Consider the following 27,469-nt stretch of genomic DNA (forward strand, 5'->3'; position numbering starts at 1 on the left):
GCTAAATCCCACTCTCTCAGTGAAGCATTTCCAGAATCACTTTAGTCATATACGACTGGTGAAATTATTTGAAACAGAAAGTAAGAAAGTGTTCCATGGAGACAGAAACTCTCCAAATGTAATGAAAGATGATGCTAAGACTATTAAAATACGGGATGGAGTTGCACCCCTACCAGGTAACAACATAAATGGTAACTAGCTGGTTTCATTACCTTGACATGTATTTTTTAAAGGATATTTTGGAAATATCTCAAAACCAGATTAAGGTTTAGGTAGTAAAAGTAAACCAAAGGAGAAATAAAAGTCATAGAGACAAGAATGCAGAATAATTTTTACCTAAAAGGAAATCTGATCTTTGGAGTTCCTTTGGGCAATTTACTTGGAGTTAACAAACTTTGAGGTTTAGCCTAAGCTTCAAAAATTAGGCACAAAATAAAAAAAAATAAATGTGAGTGAGGGTTTTACAGCAATCCATAATCTCATCAGCTCTGAAGTCCATCGGAACCAAAGGCAGGAGGCAGTCAGCAGGTTAGGAAGGAGGTGTGGTGGGAAGGGGCAGTGGGAACCCACAGTGGCAGCACAGAGCCCTTTAGGTCGTCTATAATGATTGCAATGTATTACAGGGGTATCTGTGTGCATGGGTGTTATGAACTAAATGTTTATGCCCAACTCCCAACTCATATGTTGAAATCCTACCCCCGGTATTATAGTATCTGGAGGTGGGGCCTTTGGGAAGTGACTAGGTCATGAGGTGGAGTCCTCATGAACGGGATTAGTGCCCTTATAAAAGAGTCCCTAGAGAGCTCCTATGCCCCTTCTGCCACGTGAGGACACAGTGAGAAGATAGCCATGTGTGAACCAAGAAGTAGGAGGTCTCATCAGACACTGAATCTGCAGGTGATTTGATCCTGGATATCCCAGCCTCCAGAACGGTGAGAAATAAATTGTTTAAGCCACCCAGCCTGTGGTATTTTTGTCGTACTAGCTTGAACTGATTAAGACAGTACGTGAAAGTGTTTTTCTTCATCCTCAATCCAAAGGTCAGGGTTTACAAGGCTAAGAAAATACGTGGATTTATTATGTGAAGTTTGATATTTAGTCATTAAACTATACACTGTCAGGTGCTAGGAATTTCTTTGTGAGCCCAAACAGACAAGGCCCCACCCATAGTTACCTGGAAATGCAGGGTAAACGATGAACAAAGAGCCACAAGCATAAATGTGAAGAAGAGATACAACTGAACTGTGACAGTGTAACTGGAAGACCAGAGCTAGACTGGGGGGCCCAAGAGAGACTTCCTGAACAGGTGATCTGAGCTGCTGAGACCCCAGGAATGAGTTAGAATTAACTGGTGAAGGGATGTGTTTTGGGTTCCCAGGAGAAGGTGTGTCAAGAGGGAGATCAGCATGTTCATGAAACGGACAGACGTCAGCGTGGGAGGGGCAGAGAGCAAGGAGTAGGGGGTGGGATGAGGCAGGGATGGCAGGGCTCTGTGGCCTTATGGATTCCATCCTAAGGGCAGTGGGATGTCCCAGAGGGGCTGGGATGCGGGGAGGAGCAAGGGGTGTGTGACCTGATCAGATCTGTGTGTGATCCTCACTCTGGCTGCTCTTTGGTGAATGGGCAGGATGGGGAGATGGGTGCAGGGGAGCACAAAGAGGGGCCATGGCGGTGGAATTACGGGAGCTCGGACATGAGAGCAAGAATGAAGTGAAGCGGATGCATTTGGCAGCTACGAAGATTTAGAAATCAACAGTGTTCGGTACTGAGAGGACACAGGGAGCAAAGAAGAACAACCTGAAAAGATGGTGGCACCTGTTATTGAAAGAGGGCAGGCTTGGGCATGCACAAGGATAGGATGCCTGTACCACTGAGCCTAAGATGGATATAATACACTTCAGGATTATCACTTCCTGACACATTCTGGGCATTCCAAAAGGATGTGATCGGCAAATTTGACATTCTTTTAGATGATCTTCTCACTATGTGTTCTTATTGAATCACCATTTTCTCCCTTTAACATATTTTTAATCATCTAAATACGATGGTAATTAGCTTACTACAACACACATTTTTTATTCCTAAAATTTTTCCATGTGTCCTTTAAAAAATATTCTTCCATAATTTGCCTATTTTTGAAAGATATGGAAAATTTTAACACTTCAGTGTGACTGTCAGCTATTCAAGATTACATAGACCTTGCAAAATAGTGATATTTTGGTTAAATAAGTAAGTAAATAAATAAATATATTCTTCCATCTTTTTAAGGACTCAATTCTTTCTCAAATCTATACTCATCGTTACGAGTTAATCATGGAGTAAGGAGCTGTCGTGTAGAGCTAAAAGTCCTCTGCAGGTATGGATGTAGAGATGTCTAGATGCTCATGCCTGCTGAGTGCCCTTTATTTAAGGGTATTTATTAGCACAGTTTGTACTGAATAAAGACGGGGGTTCAGACAAGCAATTTAAAGTTCGAAGGCCTGCGGCACCTGGGTGGCTCAGTCGGTTAAGCGCCTGACTCTTGATTTAGGCTCAGGTCATGATCTCGTGGTTCATGAGCTCTAGCCCTGCGGCAGGCTCTGTGCTGACAGCGTGGAGCTTGCTTGGGATTCTTTGTCTCCCTCTCCCTCTCTGCCCTTCTCCTGCTCACTCTCTCTCTCTCTCTCTCAAAATAAATAAATGAACATTAAAAAAAAATAAAGTTCAAAGGCCTTCATCGATTTTCACAATATGTCCTCTTTGTAACGGGAAGTATAAGATAGCATAAAGAAGGCCAGTGGACGCTTGGATTTTATAGACAAAAGAGAATATCCCCTTTGCATCAAGCAAAGTGACTGTAATTTTAGTTTTCATTTGCATGAATTGAAGACATTTTGAATATAACTTGGAGCTCGATGTCAGTTAATCTCTCAAGCATTTGCTGAGCACCAAATCGTGCACGACACCGTTTAATTTAGTTTATGGGTCAAAACATATCATAGTCATAGTTTCCGCCCTTTTAGAGTTCTGATTCAATAACACAAGAGGATCCAAATTTAACATGTCGTGCATCTCTTTCTTTCTTAAAAACAAAACAGAAACAAACATCAGAACTCATTTGCCCTGCAGAGCCGCTTCGGGATGGCCGTGACTACCACCTGCCTCTCCTTCCATCAGGCAGCCCCACCACCCCTTGGACTTGGCTGGCCACACTCCATCCACGGGGCTTATTTCCACAGTGGTGCTGGAGGCCATCAGTCCTCCCCTGACTTTTCACTTCTGTGATTTCAGGTAGGATGGGTCTAGTGGAATAAACTCTTGACTCAGGGCCAGTTAGGAGAACTTAATGGCAATCCTGGTCTGGGTGCTCAAGTGAAAACTTGAGTAAGTTACTGAATCTCTTTGGTTGAACAGACACCATCGAGATCACATCACTGGAATGTTCTGAACATCACACAAGGGGCTTACCTGTGTCAACTGCTAGCCTGACTCTTAGAACACATATATTCTCAGTCAGCTTCATATGAATATGGATCTCATTCTTCTGCATCAGACAATTGTAATACACAATTTCATGGCAGATAAGCCAAAAGGACCTGAAAGATTGTCTCTCTTATATTTAGTTTATAGCTAAGAGCCCTTAAAGTCAAAGCAGTTAAGTGACATGGTTTATCAGTGGCAACAGCAAACTGGAAACCACATAGAAACTGGTCTTTGTGTTTCTAGCACTGAACTTCCTGAAACTTAACCATACGTGTTCCTGACAACTGAATATTCTTAAAATGTAATTCTCAGCATTTTCTTCTCCTGATCAAAAGCTCTTGATGACTCTTAATGGTCTGGCAAGTAAAGTAAACCACCTTATCCTGCTACTCAGGGTCCTCTAACACTTGCTCTGAAATCTTGTTTCCTGCTTCTTCGAGTTTCCTCTCCATGCAGTCTGGGATCCACTAAACTAGGTTACTTGCCATGTTGTGTTTATGCTACATTGTAAGCTCCATGAGAACAGTGATGTCTCATTCATGGCCAAATCCCCAGTACCTAGTCAGATGCCTGACTCATAGTTAAAGCTCAATGAAAGTTTGTTGAAAATGGTGGATGTTCTTCATTACAATAAATGTAACAGCAACAGAAATAATAATAACAACAGCAAAATGGCAATAACAATAATGATGATAAATCATAGTAAAATAATAATCAGACATTGACTGGGCCATTGGTCAATAGTCACTAAGCTATAAATTTCTTTTTTTAAAGTTTATTTTATTTATTTTGGGGGGGGCGGGGCACAGAAAGAGGGAGAGAATCCAAAGCAGGCTCTGCATCCTCAGCGCGGAGCTGGGATGGGGGTCGATCCCACAGACCGTGAGATCGTGACCCGAGCTGAAATCAAGAGTTTGATGCTGAACTGACCGAGTCACCCAGGCGCCCCTAAGCTGTAACTTTCTTAATTAAACCTTATAATAATCCAGTCATGTGGATACTGTTCTTATCCAACTGATGACATGACCAATGCTCAGGGAGATGAAACAACTTCTCTGGTGTTGGTTGACTGACTCTTTCATTCACATGTTCAACAAATGTTACTGAGGGGCTACCCTGTGTCAGGCTCTGTTCTAGGGATTGGGGACGCAGCCTACATATTCCTCTTCGTGAACAAGCTCTTTGCTTTCAGGAAGCTGACATTCTAATGGCAGAAGACACACACCCACTCACTAAATAAATGAGATAGAAAGTGGTAAGAGATCATGATGGGATGACGGTTTCATACAGGGCTAAGGGTAAAGGCTCACTGAGGGGATGACCGCCGAAGTCTTGACTGATGGAAAGGAGTGAGCCGTGAAAGACCTAGAGGTTTTTAAAATATCTCAGGCAAAGGGAACAGCAAGTACAAAGGACCTGAGGTAAGAGCGTCTCTGGTATCTTCCAGAAAATGGTAAGGCTGCCGGTGTGTCTGCAGGTGAAGGTGGAAGAAGAGAGCAGAAAGACCGCACAGATTAGATCACATGAACACTGCAGGCGCCTCACAAACTTGGCTTTGGCTCTGATTCAGAAGGTAAGCAACAGGAGAGTCAGAGCCGGGGAGTGACAGGTTCTATCCTGGGTTCTAAAGGGATCTCTCTGGCAAGGATGTAGCTAGTGGGGATCAATTACAGGAATATTAAAATCGTATCTGTGACCGAAGTCAGAGGAGCCTGGGTTCTGATGGGCTGCATGAGGAGTCTCTGAGGAAAGGAGTCCAGGATTAGCCCAAGGTTTCTGGAAGGTGAGGGAGGAGCAGGTCAGGGGCTGAGGATTTCAGGACCTTACCACATACATATTCAGTGCAAGACGCCTACGAGCCACGCACGTGGAAATACGAGTTAGCTGACAGCTGGATGTACACGTCTTTAGTTCACCGAAACGAAACAGGGATAGAACTTTCTGTCTCAAAGTTATCAGCATGTGGATGGCATGGTGAGTCCTGTGGTGGGATGAGATCATCTCAGGAATGAGTGTGGAGAGGTCAGCAGAGAGGAGGGCAGGACTGGCCCTGGGTTGCTCTGGTGTGGGAGGGGGTGAGATGCAGGGACTTTGGAGGAGTGGTCAGCGAGGCAGGTGAAGGAATGAGAGATGTGTCCTCGACGTCAGATGGAGACTGCGCTTTAAAGACCAGGGCAGTGACCATCCCTGTCAAATGCTGTGGAAAGGTCAGATCAAGCCAGGCCTCAACCCCTAGACTTGGCAGATGCGGAGGGCATTGGAAAACTCACCAAGAGCAATTCTGGGGCTTGCAGCTGCTGGGTAGATTCTGAACTACTTTGCCACTGCTTCCCTACTTTGCACGCAGGTGCTTGGATCTCCCTTGCCCTGTCTCTCTTTAGGTCCAAATTCCCTTCCTCTCCTACGACCCCGCTCCTGTGCCCCCTCCGTCACAGAACCTTCCCTGATCCCCTAGTCAAATTTCACTGCCGTGGCATTTACCTTGTTTTAGCATTATTCGTTGGTGACTGTATCTAGATATTTGTTGAATGGATGAGTCCCTGGGCCAATAAAAATATGCCATGTGAACTTCATGCAGAATAAGACAAAATGCTAAACAAAAGTGTGGTATTATTACTACCACAATTAGGGCAGCTCACGCATCTGAACACGAACACCCCCAAACAGTAACCTGCCAGCACGGTCTCTGGGTGCTGCTGGGCCTGCGGGGCTGGGGGAGGAGGGAGCGCAGAGACACCGGCTGTTGAAAGAAGACTTGATTGTGGTTTTAAGGATCTGGGCTCTGGGCCCAGCTCTGCCACTGGGTGGTGTGACCTTGGGTGAGGCCCTCCAAACTTCTGGGACATAATTTCTTCACCTTTGAAACGAACGAACAGATTGTACCCCATCTGCTCAAAGATCCTTCCACACACTTCAGTTTATACTCAGGTTAGAAAGTAATGTGGTCACTCTAATGGTATTAAGAGTTACTTGCACCCTTTCTCTCTACTCAAACTGCAAAGATTCAAAGACACGTCTCCCACGTCTCTGCCTCAAGCACAGTATACTGGTGGATGCAGAGGAAATGTTTTTTGATTTAATAGATCACAAGAATAAATCCTTTCTGGTCTATGAAATGTACACTGGCCCGATCTCTCTTCACCCTGCCACCCATCTCTCTTCTCAAATCAGTCCCTCCTTCCTTCCTTAATTCACCTCGGAGTTGCTACTGGGTGTAATATTCCCTAGAGCTATAAAGGTTCATGACCCAGCTCTGTCACTAATTTTGCACCTCTTGACTCTGTTGGCTTAGAGTTGAGGACATCGAGACACAGGTTCTACAACACAGGCCAGAGCACTGGAACTGGACGGTCTCAGATAATCCAGCCCATGGAACTATGGTACTTGTAGAAAGTGGTAGGTTGTGTCTGATTCTGGAGATTTATGCATGGCAGGCTCAGAATCTGTGCTCAGGAATCTTAATCCACCATGTCTGAGTATCCCGGAGGGGACAGAACTCGGAGAGAGGGCCATCAGCCAGAAAGCCGAAGACACGGCGTCACGGGGGTGGTGTCGTGGCCTGAACTAGGGAAGAGAGAAGAGATGAAGGCCACTTCGAGCCAGTACTTTGCTGGCACCTTTGACAGGGACAGTCCTTCAGACACTGAGTCAACACCCACCCTGTTCCAGGAACTGGGTCCGCGTTACAGAGGTCACCTGCAGGCTGGGAGCACAGCATCCTACAACACCACACCGAAAGGCACTGTGATGAGTGCTGGCCGGAGGTGTAAACAGGGTGCCAATGGGGACGGGGGCTGCACAGACGAATCAGCCTTTCAACTGGGTGTGCCACTCTCTACTGTACCCTTCTCCACTTTGCTCTCTGATGGGCCCTCCGGGAGGCTGACCTGTATGGACGACGTCCATGGGCTTCCCCGTTCTTTGCTTCTGGCTGTATATCTAAGGGAAGGGAGACGGGGAGGGCAGAAGGTTTATTTATTTCACTCTCAGGGTTAGCTGTGTCTCTCAACCAAGAGTCGGTGCTTCTGTCAAGGTGGTCTGTTCTACAAGACTCTCCTTGTGGGTTCTGGTGACTGTTCCCTCCTCCAAGGCCTGACTCACGATAGCTCTGCTATTATGCTCCCCTGTGGTTACCCTGGACCTTCGTAATTAATTCCTTTACCCCCGTTTGACTACATCGCTGTCTCTTTCGGGACTCTCACGGATGTATTAGGCCTTCGGCATCAGAACGTGTAATTCTTCGGGACTTCATCCCTAGTGAACTCATCTTCCGTGAGGAATCATGTCTTGTTAATCTTAGCCCTCTCTCCCCACCTCCACTGCTTACTGGAGTTTCTGTTCGTAGAGGTTTTCATCGTTAAACGGGAGTTCAATTCTCCTTGGTCACAGCCATTCCTTTGACTCCACCTGGTCATGTGTGGCTCTATTCTGAATACTCCCAGGGCAGCCCACAGCTCTGGCAGGACTGTCCCAGCGAAGGGGCCACAGAGCCATTTCCTCCTTCACCTTCTGGCTGCTCTCACCTTATTGTTTCTTGCTCAGGAGGCCAAACGCTCCCACTAAAGCCTATTCCTGCTCAATACCCTCAAGTTTACCATTTTTACGTCAATGTCACACACATGGGACCTTCGAAGAGACCCTAAATCTCCCTCCACTGTAATTTCCGAGATTGGAAAATCAAGATAAAAATAATACTGACTTCACAGGGCTGCTGGGAGAATAAAAACAAATCCAATGTCCTGTAAAATTTATTGTCTTTCCAATGAACTCTAGCAGTGACTATAAAGAATCAGCCAAGTTCTCGACACACACCCCCCACCCCCTCCCTACTTTGCTTTACTAGTTTCCATGAAGTAAGCACTTCGTTAATACACTGAGAAAAATACTAATAACTGACACGTCCTGAGCACTTACTAAGTAAGCACTTCACAGGCATCTCATAGAATCTCCCCAAGGATCATGTACAATAGAACCCCTTGTGTCCCCATTTTACAGATAAGGAAAAATAAGGGCACAAAAAGATGAAGTCACTTGCCCAAGGTCAGGAGCCAGAACTAAAACCCAGGAAGCTGCCCAAAAGCCACACCCCCCTTTGCTTATACTGTCTCATTACCCCCTTTGCTTATACTGTCTCATCTGCTGCCATTGTCTGTGACATCTGTGAAAACAAATTGTAAAGACTGGTTGTAATAATGAGATATCCTGTAGAAATTATCACGTGACTAAAGGCAAAGTTTGCACTTCTGTGGACATTCTTGTGAATTCAGCTCAGGCACTGCACCCCCAAATTCAAATGTAACCTACTGTGCTGGGTTAGCGGAACCGCATTCTTAACATCTCCGTGGTCTAGTGACTGAGACTCACCTGAACTTAGAGCATGCTCCACTTCCTGCATGATCACCCCGGGGGAGGCAGTGGTCTCGACGTCGATCAGCATACAGGTCACTTTGGCCGGCACTGTCGCTTGGGGCGTCGTCTCCGTTGGCACGGGCTCTGCCGTGGCATGCGAAGTGGGTGTGTGGTCAGAGCTGTGCTCTTCTGCTGGGGACTCTGGTGTGGCTGGGGCTCCTGTGGGCTTGAGGCTGGTCTCAGCAGAGCTGTGGTTGGTGCTGGCAGAGGAGGCAGACGAAACCTCGGGGGGTGAGGTTGACAGGGGTGGAGGTGATGAGGCTGGAGCCTGAGGGGAGGTGAGTGCAGGAGACTCGGTGGGGGACTCAGCGGGGGACTGAGCTGGGGTCTCAGAGGGGGACTGCGACCCTGTGGGTGGCACGCTTGCCTTGGGAGTGCCTGAGCTGTGTTCTGAGGGCGTGGGTGTCAAGTGCTCCCCGCTTGTTGCGGAGGGGTCTGTGTTCTTGCGCTCCCAGTGAGAGGCCGGGAGGCTGGTGTCCTCCTCTCTGGGCTCTATGGAAACGTTCTTGGGGAGTGTAGGTGTTGGAGCCGAGGTCGTAACTGGGAAGACGGATGTGCCAGTGGTCGGGGAGGCAGGGGGGCTTTGCGGAGAGCTTGTCCAGATGCCGGTCGACGAGATGTTTGTCGGAAGAGAAAGAGGCAAGGGGCCTGATGTAGGCAGGCTCTGGACCCTCAGCCCTGTGGAAAAGCCAGTACGAACGTGGTGAATGCGTGGAAACCCGGGAGGCAAGGCTGCTTTATAGCACGTTCACAGATCTTTCTCATTTTGCATTGCGCCTCCCCAGTTGTGCAGGTGACTTTTAAATGTTTTCTTCCCGCTAACCGCTCCCTCCTCCCTTTGTGACTTATCAGTAGGAACCAGCCCGAAGGCTCCGTAAGAATAATTAGTGGGTCAGGCAACACGAGCCCGGCCAACACACTGAATGAACCCATCTCGTCTCCTGCTTGCTTAGAAGTGTGCCCTTAAAATAGTGAGACTCTCTGAGGAACTGACCTTTATGGGGATTTGTCCAGACTGCTGAGAGGCTGGTTCCCCAATGCCTGCAGTGATACCCAGGGTATGTGCTGAGGGTGGGGAAGGCGTGGTTGGTGAGCGCACAGCTGGAGGAGCTTACTGATTGGCTGGTCCCTCTGAGGGGAGCTCACTGATTGGCTGTTCCCTGTCCCAGGATTGTGGGCTCTGCATTTATGCACAGGGATGCTGGCGCTATGGGCTTGTCAGCTGGCATGAGTCAAGATGTGGACACATCCCTTGTGAAGGAGGAAAGGGGGGGGAAATCCCAGAATAAAAGCTGAGAGGAGGAATTTGAGGTTTGGAAATATCATCTGAGACTGGAACCCAGTTCTTTCAAATTCTAGCTGGGGTCTTTACAATCGTACCATCTTGCAAAATGTTCTCCTTCACATTTTGTAAAACTTAGAATTAGTTTCTTTTCTTCCTTCCTTCCTTCCTCCCTCCATTTACACATTCCGTTTAATTAACTAATTAATTCTTTCATTCAAGTACTTAATAAATGGCTTCTATGTGCTATCACTCTGCTAGTACTGGGTTTTGATTTTTTTTAAATTTTAATGTTTATTTTTGAGAGAGAGAGAGAGACCATGAATAGAGGACGGGCAGAGAGAGAGGGAGACACAGAATCTGAAGCAGGCTCTAGGCTCTGAGCTGCCAGCACAGAGCCTGATGTGGGGCTCAAACTCAGGAACTGCAAGATTGTGACCTGAGCTGAAGTAGGTCGCTTAACTGACTGAACCACTCAGGCGCCCCTTGATGTTGCTTTTTATGTAAACCATCATTTGATTGACTCCCATGCCCCTTATCATCCCCCCAACTAGCTTTTCCCCTAGTCGTTGGCACCCTCTCTCACTCAGCTGCTCACTTAAAAACCAAGTCAACCTTAAGTCAAAACCTTAAGTCATCTCTTTCCCTCATACTGCACATCAAATTCATTGGCAAATTATAAATTTTTGAATTTGCCTTGAAAACATCCCAACTTAATCACTTTTCACCACCTCCCCCATTATCTCAACATCACCTGAGCCACCAGTCACTTGCTAGACTATTGCCATAGTCTCTTCATTGGTCTTCTGCTTTTCAGATTTTCTCCCTTTCAGTTACTTTTCACATAGCAGCCAGCATATTTTAAAGTGATCAGTCAGATCATGTTCGTCAACTGGTCAAAACCCTCCAAAGCCATCTATCTGCTGCACCTAGAACAAAATCCCAAACTAATCCCCCATTGTCTCCCCATGCTCTCTTCATCATTCCAGTTGGTCTCTACTCAAATGGCCACCTCCTTCTCAGAGGAGCCTTCCCAGATGATCCTAACTATAATCATTCCTACTCCAGCTAGCTCCTTGCTTATTTTTTTAAAAGATTACTTTTTTAATTGTTAAAATATACATAGCATTTACCATTTTCACCATCTTTAAGGGTACAGTTCAGTGGCATTAAGTACCTTCCCATTATTGTTCAACCATCACCACTAACCCATCTCCAGAACTTTCTTAGCTTTCCAAACTGAAACTCTGCTCCTTTCTTCCCTCTCCCCAGTCCTGGAAACCACTATTCTACTTTCTGTCTCTATGAATTTGATTGCTGTAGGTAATGCAAGCAAGTAGAATCATATTATAATTGTCCTTTTATGATTGGCTTATTTCACTTAGCATAATGTCTTCATGGGTCACTCATATTGCAGCAGGTGTCAGAATTTCCTTACTTTAAAAAAATGTTTATTTTTGAGAGAGAGGGGGAGAGAGAGAGAGAGCGCGCGTGCACAAGCAGGGGAGGGGCAGAGAGGGGGGACAGAAGATCTGCTGTGTTGACAGCAGAGACCCCCGATGAAGGGCTCCAACTCATGAACTGCAAGATCATGACCTGAGCCAAAGTCAGATGCTTAACCAACGGAGCCACCCAAGAGTTTCCTTCCCAGAAAATTCCACCCAGAATTTCCTTCCTTTTTAAGGCTGAATAATATTCCATTGTCTATATAGACCACATTGTATTCATCCATGCATTCATTGATGGACTTCGATGGGTTGCTTCTACCTTTTGGCTACCGTGAATAATGCTACGAATCTGAATGTACAAATATCCATTTGAGACCCTGCCTTCAATTCGTCATATACCCAGAAGTGGACGTGGTGGGTCATATAGTAATTTCATGCTTGATTGCTTGAGGAACCACCATACCCTCTGGTCATTTTTGTGTTTCGTAAAATAAAATAGTTTCTTCCTGAAATCATTTTATTTATTTATTTATTTATTTATTTATTTATTTATTTATTTCTCTCTCTCTCTTCTAGCAGAATATAAGTTCCATGAGGGTATAGGGACATGATCTTATTCATTGCTGTTTGCCTCAGACAGTGGCTAGGTAGAGTAAGTGCTCAGTATGTACTTGCAGAAGGAAGGGAGGAAGGGAGGAAAATGAATTAACTTAAGAACTTCATTCAAAAATACCCCAGAATCTCTCTATTCTCTTCTATATATCCCTTAGTATGGCCACACCCATCATAGCTACCTCAGCAATGGCTGCCTACTGGGTGTAACATGAGGGAAGGAACCTTGCTTTGAAAGTCAGCCTCACTCTATGTCACTCTACCATGACATATACCTATCCCGGATGTCATGTTGGGTCTTCAGCTATTTAACCCTCCATACTCTGAGGAGATTTCCTTGGGGGTAGCATATAGGTAATGGTCAACCATGATCAAAATTCATAAGGAATAAAACATGGGCTAGATTCCAGCACAGAGGAAGGGGGGGAAAGATGTATATGGATGCATTCAGGCACTCGGGATAAAACTGCTTACTTCTTCATTCTTGTGCATAGTAGCCTCAGCAACTGATGAAAAGTTGTGCAACAGAATCTATCCTGAAAACATAATTTTCTCATGCTTAACCAAATTTAACATTTGGATTGTTATCAAAGCACTTGGTTTTATCTTACAGAAAAGGAGTTGGTCAAGACCGTAAACCATACGAGGGCGACTGTCCTAGGAAACAGGAGGGCAGACCTCCTAAGTTAGCCACATAATAGTCCATGTTGCTAGGGCAGACTTTTGGCAGTTCTGAAGTGTCAATGGTTTCAGGATGGATACAGATCAAGAGATCTTTCAAATATAGACAAAACAACAGTTGGGAGAAAGATTATTAAAACACTAGACCTTCATATGTGACCTTTGGAGCTTACTAGCTCTGCCTCCTGGTAGCTCCCATGGCTCATTATTCTGTGGCCACAAAACAAAAATGGTAATGTTTACTGTTGACAGTATCGTTGAACAGACTGGCAGAGGGAGGGAGAAACAGTCTCAGTCTGGTAGCCGAGTCAGAATCTTTGGAAACCTGGGATAAACTAGGAATAAGTCATATACAAAGAAACACTCATTCATTCATTCATTCATTCTTTCATTGAGTAGCTTCTATGTCTATAGCTTTGTCCTCAGGGAGTTCAATATCCAGCAGGACGGAAACGACACCTGACTTCCTGAAATATGATGTGGTAACTGCCTCGCTGAAGCAAAAGCAGGTTAGAGTGGGACCCCTGAAGTACAATGAATCCAATCTGCATAGGGACCATGGAATGCAAAAATATACAAATGTCATTTTCAGAGGACCTTTAGAGAAGTCACAGAAGAGATGACATTTGAGTTGGTTCTGAAAGGATGAGAACACACAAGATGCCACTTAAGGCATGTGATGTTCAGGGTGACACTTGCATTGTCATTTCCAGTGGAGCTAAAAGCTGTACCATGGAAATCATTACAGTGCTAAAAATAACATGCTCCAGTAATGGTTTTATTACTAGAAATGTCCATTTTCTTGTTTAACCCTGACTAATGTACTTTAATAACCCCTACCCTTCCTGCTTCCAAAGAAGACTGGAGGCGGTCATTTCCCATGGCTACCTTCTGAATACTTATTTAAGGTTCTTTTAAATGTTTATTTTTTGAGAGACAGAGACAGAGAGGGAGAGAGAGAGAAAACATGAGTGGGGGAGGGACAGAGTTGGGGGGGCAGAGTGTAGGGAGGGACAGAGGATCTGTGCCCCATATCTTCTGAATACTTACTTAAAATACATTCCAGTCTAATTCAAGCAATTCCTACTCCTAACGAAATAACAATGCAGGAAGTTGTGACTGTGCTGGTTATCTTCCCTTGAACAAGGCATCAGAAGCCTCTGATTTGCCTTATTTGACGGTACACACACCATACTGCTCTGATTGCATGGTGGTGGGTATCTTCAGTGTGAAGATATCCAAGGTTTATTCTGACTGTCCTTGGGAGTGCCTGCTGTCTTCATCCGCTCAGGCTGCCAGAACAAAATACCATGTCGACTGGACGGCTCTAAGAACAGAAATCTATTTCTCACAGTTTGAAGCCTGGGAAGTCCAAGCAAGGTGTGGGCCTATGCAGTTTCTGGTGAGAGCTCTATTCCACACTTACAGATGGCCACCTTCTGTGTCCTCACAGGGTCTTGCCCCCTGGAGAGAGAGAGAGAGAGAGAGAGAGAGAGAGCGAGCTCCCTGCTTTCTCTTCCCACAAAGGCACTAATCCCATCCTGAGGGCCCCACCTTCATGATCTCATCTAATCGTGATCACTTCCCCAAAGCCCCATCTCCAAATACCATTACATTGGGGTTAAGACTTCAACGTTCAGAACCACGGAGAGAGTCTGAGGAAGTATCATTTCTGCTTTCTTACATGTTGGCCTTGTGTTTCCCAAGGGCTACCAAACTGAGTAAGTCAAACAGATAAGGATGTATACTTTCTCAGATTAAAAAAAAAAATTTAGAGCTGAGAGGGCCTACGTGGTGAATGAGTACAGCTCCTCATTTGACAGACGGGGGACAGACTCAGAGTGGAAGTGGTGTCAGTGACCTCAGACTTCTAGGAGGAGGATCTGGGCCACGTTGCCTGGAAAGAATCATTTAGGGACAGAATCGGAAGTAGACCTTCCATCCTCAGCACCCCCTACTCCACACACACACACACACACACACACACACCACACTGCCCTTGACATGAAAATAGTGGTAGAATGTACTGTAGTAACCGCCATTACAGAGTAAGCAAGGAGGCGTCCATAGGAGACGGGGCAGTTGAGTCCGTTAAAGTAATGCAGTGCCCCATACACCTTCCCACCCAAAGCAGAGTCCCTTTGCCTTGAGGAAAACAATTAGTTCTAATATTTCCTTGAGAAAATGGCAGAACAAACAGGATGAAGAAATCCAACCCATTAATCTCTAAATTAGAGGTGAATTGTGCATTGTTCCAAAAAACAGTGACCCACGTTGTCAGATACGATGTGCGCTGCTTGGGCAGTGACAGGCCTCCATGCCTGAAACAGACTGACTCAAGGATTGACTCTCTCAGACTTGGCCCGCATGAGAATACTAGGGGTATGATGACCAACCGAACGCGATCAGAGATTCCTCCTCGTAGGCTAACAAACGGCAGTCTTTCCTGAAGTGTGGGCAGCTTGAGGCTTTTACGTTGCGAGAGCAGTTGGCAGGCTGATGCTCAGAAGAAAAGCAGATTCTCAGTTGGATCGAAAAGGACTCACGTCCACGTCCATTGGGCTGCATGGGAGAGACCGATATCCTAGTTTGTGTCACTTGGATGGATGAAAGAAAGGTGTCTGGCTCCAGCCCCGGTTTCTTGCCTTGCTAGGAGAAGGGACTTGGCAGCTGATAGCTGGGGCGGGTAGGTGAGTTCTCCCAGTGCCGAGAGGAGTCACAGGATATTCCGGGGAAGGGAGTCCGCACTGTGCACATGTGTTCGCGTCTCCCCGCCCGACTGGCCGTCAGCAGCAGTCGGGAGCATTGGCAGCCGGTGGACAACGAGTGCCCTGAACTGGCACCTTTTCCCGGGCTTCGTGAGCAGCAGCCTGGGTCAGTGCCAGAGTCCCAGGTAGCCTGATTACCTGTGCTGCTTGCCTATCCCCCACCCCCACCGCCGGCATGTCCTTTCCTGCCCTTGCCTCATCAAGTACCTGAGGAAACATGTGACAGAGCTTTGGCACAATCAGTGAAACTCGATCAAAACGCAGTCAGGCTCTTCCTCGTTGCTGCCAAGTCAGCGTGAGCATTGCCTTTGACTGTGGTCTCGAGGATCACGCCAGGCCTGCCTGGCAGAGGCCCCGTGGCTGCTAAGTGATTGCTAAGGTTAGCCAGACAGCCACGACAGTGAGCTTCCTAAAAGGCCGACTGGACCCTATCACACCGCTCTGACGGTTGAGAGGAAGAAAGGAAGCCCGCACTGGCTTCTCCCTCCACTGAGGATAAAACTTCAAATCCCCAGCAAGGCCTGGAAGGCTCTCCGTGATCCCAGTCTGCCCCTCCAGCCTTGCACCCAACAGGCCCTCAAAACACACCAGGCTTTTCCCTTAATTCTATTCCTTCTGCCTAAACAGTGCTCTCTCTTTTCTCTGCCTGACTTCCTCCTATTCATCATTCCAGTGTTAGCTTAAGGGCCTTCGCTGATTCTCCTGCTACATCTCTCCCTCGCCTGCTCCCAATCTCTCATGTGCTCCGAGCACCCAGTCCCTTAATGTCAGAGCACTGCGATCCACGTGTTAGCTATGTAATTGCTTACAAGAAGCTTGGTTTAATGCGTGCCTCCCTCTTTAGCCTCCAGAATGCACGTGGAACAGGGACTCTAGTGGATTTGCTCACCACGTATACCTCACTGCCTGGCCCATAATAGGAATTCAATCCCTAGAATGACAATATTTTGGCAATCTGAAATATTGCCTCCTGTCTACCTCTCTGCCTTTGCATTTGTTGTTCTTCCCACCCTGAATCCCCTCTTCCCATCCCAATTCCGAGAACTCCAGAGCCTCCCCTCCTCTGTGAAGTTGCCGCAGCACTTCACACAGATTTCAACTGAAGCACACTGAGCCATGATTTCTCTCCACGTTTGTCTTCCATCCGTTGGGAGCCCTAATAATAGAGACTGCGGCTTGTTTTGTGTGTGTGTGTGTGTGTGTGTGTGTGTGTGTGTGTCTTAGTGCCTGGCACAGAGAAAGGACTCAATAAATATTCATTGAGTACAAACATGGATCCTCTACCCTCTGAAAGACAGAAATGTTCTCTGGCTGATAGGCTGGGCCCTGATAGCTACAAATGCATTTTCCCTCTGATTTGTCTGTAAGTTCCATAAAAACCATTGGCTAATATGAAATTGTAGACGGGTCTTGAAACAGACGTTTGCTATTTTTGCTTGCTTGTTTCCACTTTGAAGACTGCAGGAATTTCCCCTCTGTGAGCATGATATAGACCAGAGTTACCAGCTCTTGAAACGCTGGCCATCGATCAGTTGGCCCAAACACAGGCCAGCCCTACCAACTCTTTACAGAATGGACTACCCTTCTGTTAAACAGACAGGAAAAGAGAGAATAAAACTCATCTTAACATGACATATAATTTTCAATATCAAAGCTAGGTCCTAGTGTCCTTTAGTTTGAGTGAAGTCACCATTAGGGACATTCACACTTACAAAAATTGCCCAACCGAGGGCACCCAACACTTCAGAAGGTTCATCTAACATCTGCAAAACCATTACTAATCAGAGTCTGGTCCAACCATATGGTATTTGAAGGCTATCGTATGTCTAGACAGAATGTGTATGCCCCAAAGCCATCAAACTGTGCTAAGAAGACACTTGTTTGAAGTAGAAAAGCCATATTCTCCTGAGTGTTTTGTTTATGGAAATGAGATGCAATTCTAGTCCAAAAAGAGGAAAAATGTTTCTGTTTTTCAGCCACCGAATCAGAACCTGCAAACCTGGAGTATGACTCAATTTCTCTATCCATAAAATCAGGACTAATGATATCATCAGGCTCCCCGTGGGTGCTGTGAATGCCAATGAGGGAATAACACTTGTGAAGAATGTTGTACTTCCTGGAGAAAAAAAGTAACATTTTCTTCCTTTTCCCCAGAAGCCACATCTGTCTTTGGTCAGTCAGATGTCCCCCAAAACTCATTCTCTTTGGTTGAGTGGGGGTTGTGGTGGTCTGTCTCCAGGAGGAGGCTATGCTGAGCAAGGATGCTAACAGATACCCAAAATTCCAAAGTACCATATTGGGGTTTCTCAGGATAGAGCAATGGAGAGAAAGAGACAATGTAGGGAGGGCGAGAACCTTCTCATCGGCTGTTCTGTGGTTGAGGGGGATATGGGCATGTACAGTGGGTGGTAATAGGATGGAAGAAGAAGAAAATCTAACACCTCCAAGGGGATGTCCAAAGGCTCAAACCCACGAACTGTGAGATCATGACCTGAGACAAAATCAGGAGTCAGACACTCAACTGAGGGCACCACCCAGGTGTCCCAGGGAATCTTCTTTTAGGTTTCAAATGGCCCCCGTGGCTGAGGCAGCCCTGGTGGAGGTCACCACTGTCTTTTCAGCCTAAATGCACTTGCCCACTTTTTCCCCCAGGTTGTGCCTAGTTCAGGGTGCCTTCCATGACCCCTTGTTCCACACAAAGAGCTGGAGCTCTTTAGATGGCCAGCTCCACATCAGTCTGCCTTTGAAAGGACAGTTCTCAAGGGCATCCCAGACTGACGCATCCTGGCATTCTTCTTGGTGAATTAGTAGGCAATCTGGCTAATTACAGGATAATGCCCCAAAATGCAATCAGATATTGTATTCCTGTTTGACTCACCACTAAAGTTCACCAATGATCACCCAGAGGTCATGGCTCCAGTGCAAACATATTTCCATGACCGGGCTAATGACTCAGAGGAAGTTTCCTCTGAAGGGACAGGACAGCAGATCTTTCTGAGAGAAGACAAATAACCCTTGACATTGGTGGGCTCCCTTCTTCTTCCTACCACCAGTTTTTTTCTAAGAGTTTCCTCCAGAAATGGCAGTCAGCATAAATGGTACGCTTCATAGTTTCTTTCTTTTACTTTTTATGTACTTTTAAAATCAAAATATAACATACCTGTGGTATGATGCACACACCTTAAGGGTACAAATCAATGCATTTTTACACGTGTATTTCCTGGCATAACCACCACTCAGACAAAGATACCCTCTCCAGCAGCCCAGAACGTTCCCTCATCCCCTCTCACAGACTTAACTCTCCAACGGTAACTCTTACTCTGACTTTTATCACAAAATATTAGTTTTGTCTGCTTTTGAACTTCGCATACATGGAATCAGTGTGTACTTTTATGTCTGGATCTTTCACTCACTGTAATAACACTGTCTTGTGTTTTATGTTTAATAACCCATCATTTTTCATTGCTGGACAGTATTCGATTGTATGAATACACCACAATCTATTTATCCCCTCTTCCAGTGGCAGACATTTGGGCTCTTTCCAGTTTAGGGCTGTTATAAATGAGCTGCTTGCTTCCTATCTTCTTAGTTAACACTTTTCTAGTGCTTACTCCAAGCCAAATTTTCTGGGGACTTTATAAGCATTAAGGTGAGCCATCTAAGGTGAAAAGAGGTTAAATAACCTCTCAAGACATATAACTCAGAGGTGGTGCAGCTTGGATTCAGTCTAGAAGGCAATCTATCTCAGCGACTTGCCTTCTTAGCCACCTTGCTAGATGGCTGCCTTCTATGTTGAAAGCTATAAGCCCAACCACTTATTAGCTGATCGATCTCGGGCAAGTCTCTTGATTATCGTCTTCTCATCTTCAGACTGGGGATAACTACAGTATTCCTTTTGTACATCTATCGTGAGGATGACATAAATAATATGTACAAGGCAGACACTGTTGCTTGACTAAGCTAACATCCATTCCAAATCCCCTCTTGCCTGCCTCCCTACGAGGCTGTGAAAGCTAGATGCACTTTTCCTAGTCTCCTCTGCAGCTAGAAGAACCTGTGGACCCCAGTTCTGCACAGTGAGATTGATGGGATGTAGGTTAACAGGCTTCTGGAAAAATTTTGCTTTCTAATGAAAGGCATATATAAGAAAGGGAAATTCCCTTCATACCTATTCTTTCCCCCTCCTTCCTGTCTTAATTTTTTTTAATGTTTATTTTATTTATTTTGAGAGAGAGAGAGAGAGCAGGGGAGGGGCAGAGAGAGAGGGAGAGAGAGGATTCCAAGCAGGCTCTGCACTGTCAGCACAGAGCCGGACACAGAGCTCGAACTCACAAACCATGAGACCACGACCTGAGCAGAAATCAAGAGTCGGTCGCTTCACTGACTGAGCCCCCAGGTGTCCCCCCTCATCCCCTGCCTCCTTCCTGTCTTTAATGCAGATGTGATGTCTGGCACAGTGGTAGCCATCTTGTGAAGCTAAGAGTGAAAGTCAATCCACTAGGGAGGATGAAGGCGTAAGAGAGAAAGAGCCTTTTTCCTTGATAATACTGTTGATCTTGCCAAGCCAGGACTGGTTTGCCTTGTCTCCAGACTTCCTGTTAAATAAACAATAAATGCTGCTGGGGATTAAGGCACTATTGGTCAGGTTTCTCATGACTTGCAATTGAGATGAGAGACTATGTAAAAAAGCTCATCCCAATGCCTTGCACAAAGTAAGAGCTCAGTAAATATTAGGCCATTGTGTTGACCACTATCTAATCGGAAACTGGGCCCTATTGCCTTCACCTCCTTTAATCTGCTAATAATTTGCAGAAGGCACTTTTTAGGCACAATCAGAGAGAGACTATTACTCCCCATGGCATCAGCTGTGAGCCTTGGAGATGGAGTGCCCCCACATCCTTGAACGAAGCCACAGGCAACAAGGCCTGTCAGCGTTTCTGGGGGTGTTCGCTAGGCTGATGCTTCTGGACGCTGAGCCACCTCACACACCCACAACATGCCTCAGAAAGGAAAAAAAAACAGCTAAAGGTGATTTGTATTTTTCCACTTTATTAAAAAAAAAAACATTCAGAGAGTCCTGGGTGGTTTCATCATGAATCTTGATATGACATGAATGAGGCTGAGTGGCTTCAGTAGGCTGAGCAAGCTGAGGAAACAGCACTTAACTAACCACCAAGGACCTGCCTCTCGTTATTCTCAGGCAAGAACACCCTCACGAGAATGGCATCCTCCCACTATTTTTAAATTTTAAGCTTTGCTTCGCAGCTTACTTTTTAAAAATTCAATTAGACTTTTGTTTGTTTAGGTCCAATGTGACCAATCCCTATTGCGCGCCTGCTATGGAAGAAGGCATACTGGGGGAGATAGATTTGTTTCATATTTCATATAGCCTTTCCACTCACCGCGGCAATTTGACTCTAGTTTCCCCCCGTGTATGTTGATGCTTTATGCCTTTTGCACCTGACGCTTCTGAGTAAAGACCTCTGACACTGGAGCAGTTGTGACTCCTCCTCTCCCACTCTTCCCCCACACAAATCATCTGTTTTGTCAAGTGTGCTGAAAGGTGGGTGCTATAGTATGAATGTTTGTGCCCCCCCCCATTCATATGTTGAAGTACTAACCCCCAATGTGACAGCATTAGGAGGTGGGGCCTTTGGGAGGTACTTAGATCATGAGTGTGGAGCCTTCATGAACATGATTAGTGTTTATTTTTTTTAAGATAGAGGGAGAGAGGGAGAGAGCTGGGGAGAGCACCAGAGGGAGAGAGACAGAATCTCAAGCAGGGGCAACACACAGCGTGGAGCCCTACTGGGGGCTCGATCCCACAACCTTGGGATCATGATCTGTGCTGAAATCAAGAGTTGCACACTCAACACACTAAGCCACCCAGGTGCTCTGGATTTGTGCTTTTATAAAAGAGACCCCCACAGGACTTCCAGCCCCTTCCACCTTGCGAGGATGCAGAGACGATACCAGCTATGCCGGGAAGAGGACTTTCCACAGAACTCAACAGTGCTGGTGCCTTGATCTTGGACCCTCCAGCCTCCAGAACCGTGAGAAATAAATTTCTGTTGTTTCTAAGATACCCGGTCTGCAGAATTTTGTTACGGCAGCCTGAACAGAGTAAGACAGAAGCAGATAAACAAGCAGATAAACAACCAGGTGAAAGGGATTGGTAGGCTATGAAATAACACACTGAATTAATTAATTATAATTTCTGTGCTTTTGCTCTCTTTCTGCCTTTTAAACTGTCTCCTAAATAACAGGTTTAAAAGCTCAGAGTGTTGGCATGAAAAGGTGCTTAACATCACTCATCGTCAGGGAAATGCAAATCAAAACCACAATGAGATACCACCTCACACCTGTCAGAATGGCTAAAATAAACAACTCAGGCAACAACAGATGTTGGTGAGGATTTGGAGAAAGAGGGTGTCTTTTGCATTGCTGGTGGGAATACAAACTGGTACAGCCACTCTGGAAAAACAGTATGGAAGTTCCTCAAAAAGTTAAAATTAGAACCACCCTAGGATCCAGCAACTGCTCTACTAGGTATTTACCCAAAGAATGCAAAAACACTAATTCAGAGGGATACATGCACTCCGATGTTTACAGCAGTGCTATCAACAATAGCCAAACTATGGAAACAGCCCAGTGTCCACTGACTGATGAATAGATAAAGAAAGGGTGATGTATATACATATATACATGTATGTGTGTGTGTGTGTATATATATATATGCATATACATGCATGTATATATACATATATATACATATATACATGCATGTATATGCATATATACATATATGCACATGTATATATGTATATATATACATGTGCATATATATGTATACATACATACATATATATGTATATATGTATACATATATATACATGCATGTATATATGTATACATATATATACATGCATGTATATATGCGTATATATGCATATATATGCATGTATATATATGTATACATATATATGTATATATAAAAATATGGAATATTACTCAGCCATCAAAAAGAATGAAATCTTGCCATTTACAACAACATGGATGGAGCTAGAGTATTATGGTAAGTGAAATAAATCTGTTGGAGAAAGACAAATACCATATGATTTCACTCATATGTGGAATTTAAGAAACAAAACAAAGAGGGGAAAAAAAAGAGGCAAACCAAGGGAAAAAAAAAGAGACAGGCAAACCAAAAAACGGACTCTTCACTGTAGAGAAAAACTGATGGTTACCAGAGGGCAGGTGGGTGGGGGGTTGGGGCAAACAGGGGGTCGGCAGTGCACTTGTCGTGATGAGCACTGGGTAACGTATAGAAAGAAGTGTTGAATCACACTATATTGTGTACCTGAAACTAATGCTACATGGTGTGTTAATTCAAATAACAAGTTAAAAAAAAAAACACCTTCCAGTGTCAGGACATAGCCCTAGGATCGGAGGATCTCTCTCCTCTATAAACATCTGAGTGAGAATGCGGTCTGTTACTCATTTGAGTGTTCTAGGCGGGAAGCGCTTTGCGGGTGTCAAGGCCACGCACGGTGCCGTGGACATGCTGCTTCTCCTCTCTGAGAGTCGAGTCTCCAGTCATTAACCCCTTTTCTGGTGAGGGGGCCTCAGTGCTGCACTTGGTCTCTCGGCTGAGAGGTGTCACTTTTCAGAACTAACCCTGGGTGGGGGCTGACAACTGTGTGGATGGAAACACCGCATGGGAAGACCTCATTCCTCACCAGACACTCCAGGAGAAGACTCTGTGTTTTATCTTCTCGTGGAATGTGGTCCGAGTCCTGCTATGTTGTCCAAGATAGGCACAGCATCCTAGCCAAGATAGGCAATAACAGAGAACCATGTACCCATTATTTCCCTGAATAAAGAGGGGGGGACTCGGTCTGTAGGCGCCTCCAGTCACATGTGCAGGCTCACAGCTCACACAAAGGGGTGAAGGGCAAAAGCTCAGTGGCGACAAAGCTTATTTCCAGTTTATGTGCTATCAGGGTACCCAGTTAATTTCGGAGGAGTGACTCTTCTCCGCAGAAACGTTCTCTATAATGAACTAAATCAGTAGAAATCAGTATGAGGAACCACGCTTTATAGAAGAGATGTTGTGGGGTAATGAATTTTAATCAAATACGTTAAGTGATGAGGGGAACTGGCTGTGTGAAGAGATTCCACGGTGAATCCTCATTTGATGTGATTAATTACTTCCTAATTTGTCGCTTGTGGAAAGCAGCTTTCTGATTTCTAATTTGCTTAGAAACCCAGACTCTCTCATGCTCTTGCTCCTGAACGCATTCACCACTCCAGAAAGAATTAGCCTGCTCTCCCTAATCGCCGAGTTTACGTCGCTGCTTAAAACACCGTAAATCACTAGTTGGGTACACACAACCGCATAAACATCGTCTCCAGGGTTTCATTGGTTAACCACCACCCCCCCCCCCCCCCCCGACTGGCGCTCCTCTCAGTGTCTCTGCCACAAGGCCACCTCTGCTAGGAAAAGTGTCAGCAAAACCATCGGTGGGGATACTGGAGTACAGCGTATTCTGATGAAAATCTTCAGGATCCAAGAAAATGCTGCTCTGCAGCCCCTGCTGACGGATGCTATTAAACGCATCAATCTGGGAGGACAGAGGCCGGCGGCGTGAGCTAATTTGGATGGATTGACGGGAGAGATACAGAAATTGGTAGCTCAACTCGAAGAGTAATTTTTTTGCTTCGGTACACTTAGAGTAAATTGATAAGTGTTGCTCCTGAGAGAAAGTTTATGCAAAAAGTAACTCTGCCCATTTGATACCTTCTGAACCACTTCTTTAACATATTCCTAAATTCCCTCCGGTAACGCTGGGATGGATGACACAGTGACACCGAATGCACGTGTGCTTAATTTGAGGCCGAGGCAGTTTAGCTCATGGCTGCATTTTAGGTTTTTATTTAGTTATTTGTTTGGTGTGGAGGGGCAAAGAGAGAGAGATAAAGAGGAAGAGAGAGAGTGAGAGGGAGAGAATCCTAAGCAGACAGCTGTCAGTGCAGAGTCCATCACGGGGCTCAATTCCACGAAGTGTGAGATCGTGACCTCAGCTGACATCAAGAGCCAGATGCTTAACCGACTGAGCCACCCAGGCACCCCCTCATGGCTTTATTTTATTTTATTTTATTTTATTTTATTATTTTACTTTTTTAAAGTTGATTTATTTTGAGGTGCCTGGGTGCCTCAGTCGGTTAAGCGTCCGACTTCAGCTCAAGTCATGATCTCAGGGGTTGTTGAGTTCGAGCCCTGCATCGGGCTCTGTGCTGACAGCTCAGAGCCTGGAACCTGCTTCAGATTCCGTGTCTCTCTCCCTCTCTCTCTGGCCCTCCCCTGCTCACACTCTGTCTCTGTCTCTCTCAAAAATACATAAACATTAAAAAATTTTTGGAATATATTTATTTTGAGAGAGAGAGAGAGAAAGAGAGAGAGAAAGTGTGAGTGGGGGAGGGTCAGAGAGAGAAAATACCAGGCAGGGTCTACACTGTCAGTGCAGAGACAGATGTGGACTTGAACCCGCAAACCGCGAGATCGTGGCCTAAGCCTGAGTTAGATGCTTAGCTGACTGAGCCACCCAGGCACCCTACTCATGGCTTTAATTTAAAAGCAGTTCCCAGGCCAACCTATCCAGCCTCCTGGGTTCCAGTGCTCTATCTCCAAATGCCATTTGGGCTTTGCACTCAAACTCAGTAAGTCCAGCAACTGGTCACCTTTCCTCCTCTCCATCTTCTCCACCAGCTCCTTCCCTTATTTCTGGCATTACCTTCCCTTATCCAAGTTCCTTTTATTTTATTTTTAATAAAGACTGTATATATTTAAGGAGTACAACATGATGATTATACATATACACGTAAAGTGAAATGACTTATGTGAGTCAAGCTAACTCACGTATCATCTCCTCACGTAAGTGCCCCTTTTTTGTGTGTGTGATGAGAGCACCTGAAATCTACTCTTAGCACACGTCCAGTATTCAGCACAGTATTATTCACGGCAGTCCCGGTGCCATACATTAGATCTCTAGACTTAGTCATCCTGTGTATCCGCAACTTTGTATCATTTGACCAGTCTCTCCCCATTTCCCCACCTCCAGCCCCTTGGTGACCACAGTTCTACTCTCTGCTTCTATGTATTCGACTTTTTAAAATTCCACATATGGGTGAGATCACAGTTTTGGTTTTGTTTTTTTTTTTTCCTTTCTGTGTTGGTTTGCTTCACTTAGCAGAATGTCCTCCAGGTTTATCCATGTTGTCGCAAATGGCAGGATCTCTTTGTTTTTTTAAGGCTGAATTAATATACATAGAGATAGAGATAGATATATAGATATAGATAGATATAAGTGCCATGATTTCTTCATCCGTCCATCCAAAGTCACCCAGCCCACAAGAGGCAAACCTGGGGTTTGTTTCAGATAAATCTAACTATTTCAGCAATTCTGCAAGTCCTTTTGTAAGGAGGATCTTATTCCTGTAGATATGGAAGCCATAAAGGCAAGTGTTTACACTATGGTTAAATATTAAGCTACAAATGAATGTACATGTGCACATGAGTGCGTGCGCACACACACACACACACACACACACACACACACACACACAGTCAAGCCAAACGTACAAATTCCTCATATATCCAGTCAGAAAGAAATGGGTGGGTCATTCTTTAGACTATAGGACAGGCACCCAAATATCCTTTGGCAGGGATTATCTCCCAGCCAGACTACTGACACGCCTCTTGTCCAGCTCAGAGGCTATTTTTAGCATGACAGCATCACATCTCACCCTAAAAGCACTTATCAACTGTTAGTTGGGTCTCTGCAGACTGAAGCAGAAGGTCTCTGCTTGCTTGGTATGGCTATGGGGCTGGAATCGCATTCACAAGTCTTCATCCAGAAAATCTACCTTTTATTAAGTCCTTATCAAATAATGATACATAGAAAAGCCAAATTCTTTGCAAGATCAGGAATAGCATTTCTATTTGCTGTGTAATTGAATCAAGAGCATTTTGGCTTTGGCTTCTCTCTCTGAAATCCGTCCTTTCATTTATGACCTAAGCAAAGGACAGCAGAATAAAAAAGATACAAGCAACCTTTCCGAACCATTCAGACAAAATTAATTCTCCTTTCTATGTAAGGTTGCACACACACCCTGGAGAGGAATGTGTTTGATGATAACTTCAATTTCCGTTTCACTCTAATAAAGCTACACTTTATTAAAGTAAACACTACCGAGCGAAGAAAGGAAAGCAAGGTTCTCTTTAAAGAAAAAAAAGTTTGGGGTGCCTGGGCGGCTCAGTCAGTTAAGCGTCCGACTTCGGCTCAGGTCATGATCTCCCAGTCCGTGAGTTCGTGCCCCGCATCGGGCTCTGTGCTGACAGCTCGGAGCCTGGAGCCTGCTTCGGATTCTGTCTCTCCCTCTCTCTCTGCCCCTTCCCTGCTCGTGCTGTGTCTCTCTCAGTCTCAAAAATAAATACACATTAAAAAAACTTTAAAAAAGGTGGTATAATTTTAAGAGGGTAACATTAGCAAGTCTGAATCTCCAGCTTCACAAATGAGCCCGCAGTTCCATCATTCCAGCGGCACACAGGGCATTCCTTAGATGACATTTCATCACCAAACTCAACAGGTCCCAATGTAACCTGAACAATTCCAAAACAGTTCTAAATGCTCCCTTGATGTTGCCCAATGGCACTAGCTAGTCCCAGTGAATTAGAAGGAAATTTGATTTCTTCCTCACTTTTGTTTTCTGTATCCCGTCAAACTCAATCCTTGTTTATCCTTCAA

At 45.2% G+C, this 27,469-nt stretch overlaps 1 protein-coding gene across 1 annotated transcript in view; it reads right to left on the reverse strand.

Moving 5' to 3' along the window:
* PARM1 (prostate androgen-regulated mucin-like protein 1) overlaps nucleotides 1-27,469 on the reverse strand; it is a 105,390-nt gene that overhangs the window by 27,131 nt on the left and 50,790 nt on the right. Inside the window, exon 2 of the mRNA XM_042984380.1 lies at nucleotides 8,827-9,549. Within this exon, the coding sequence (XP_042840314.1) occupies nucleotides 8,827-9,549 (723 nt within the window). The remainder of the gene's footprint in view (nucleotides 1-8,826; nucleotides 9,550-27,469) is intronic.

Source organism: Panthera tigris, chromosome B1, assembly GCF_018350195.1.
Source record: "Panthera tigris isolate Pti1 chromosome B1, P.tigris_Pti1_mat1.1, whole genome shotgun sequence".
NCBI lineage: Eukaryota > Metazoa > Chordata > Mammalia > Carnivora > Felidae > Panthera > Panthera tigris.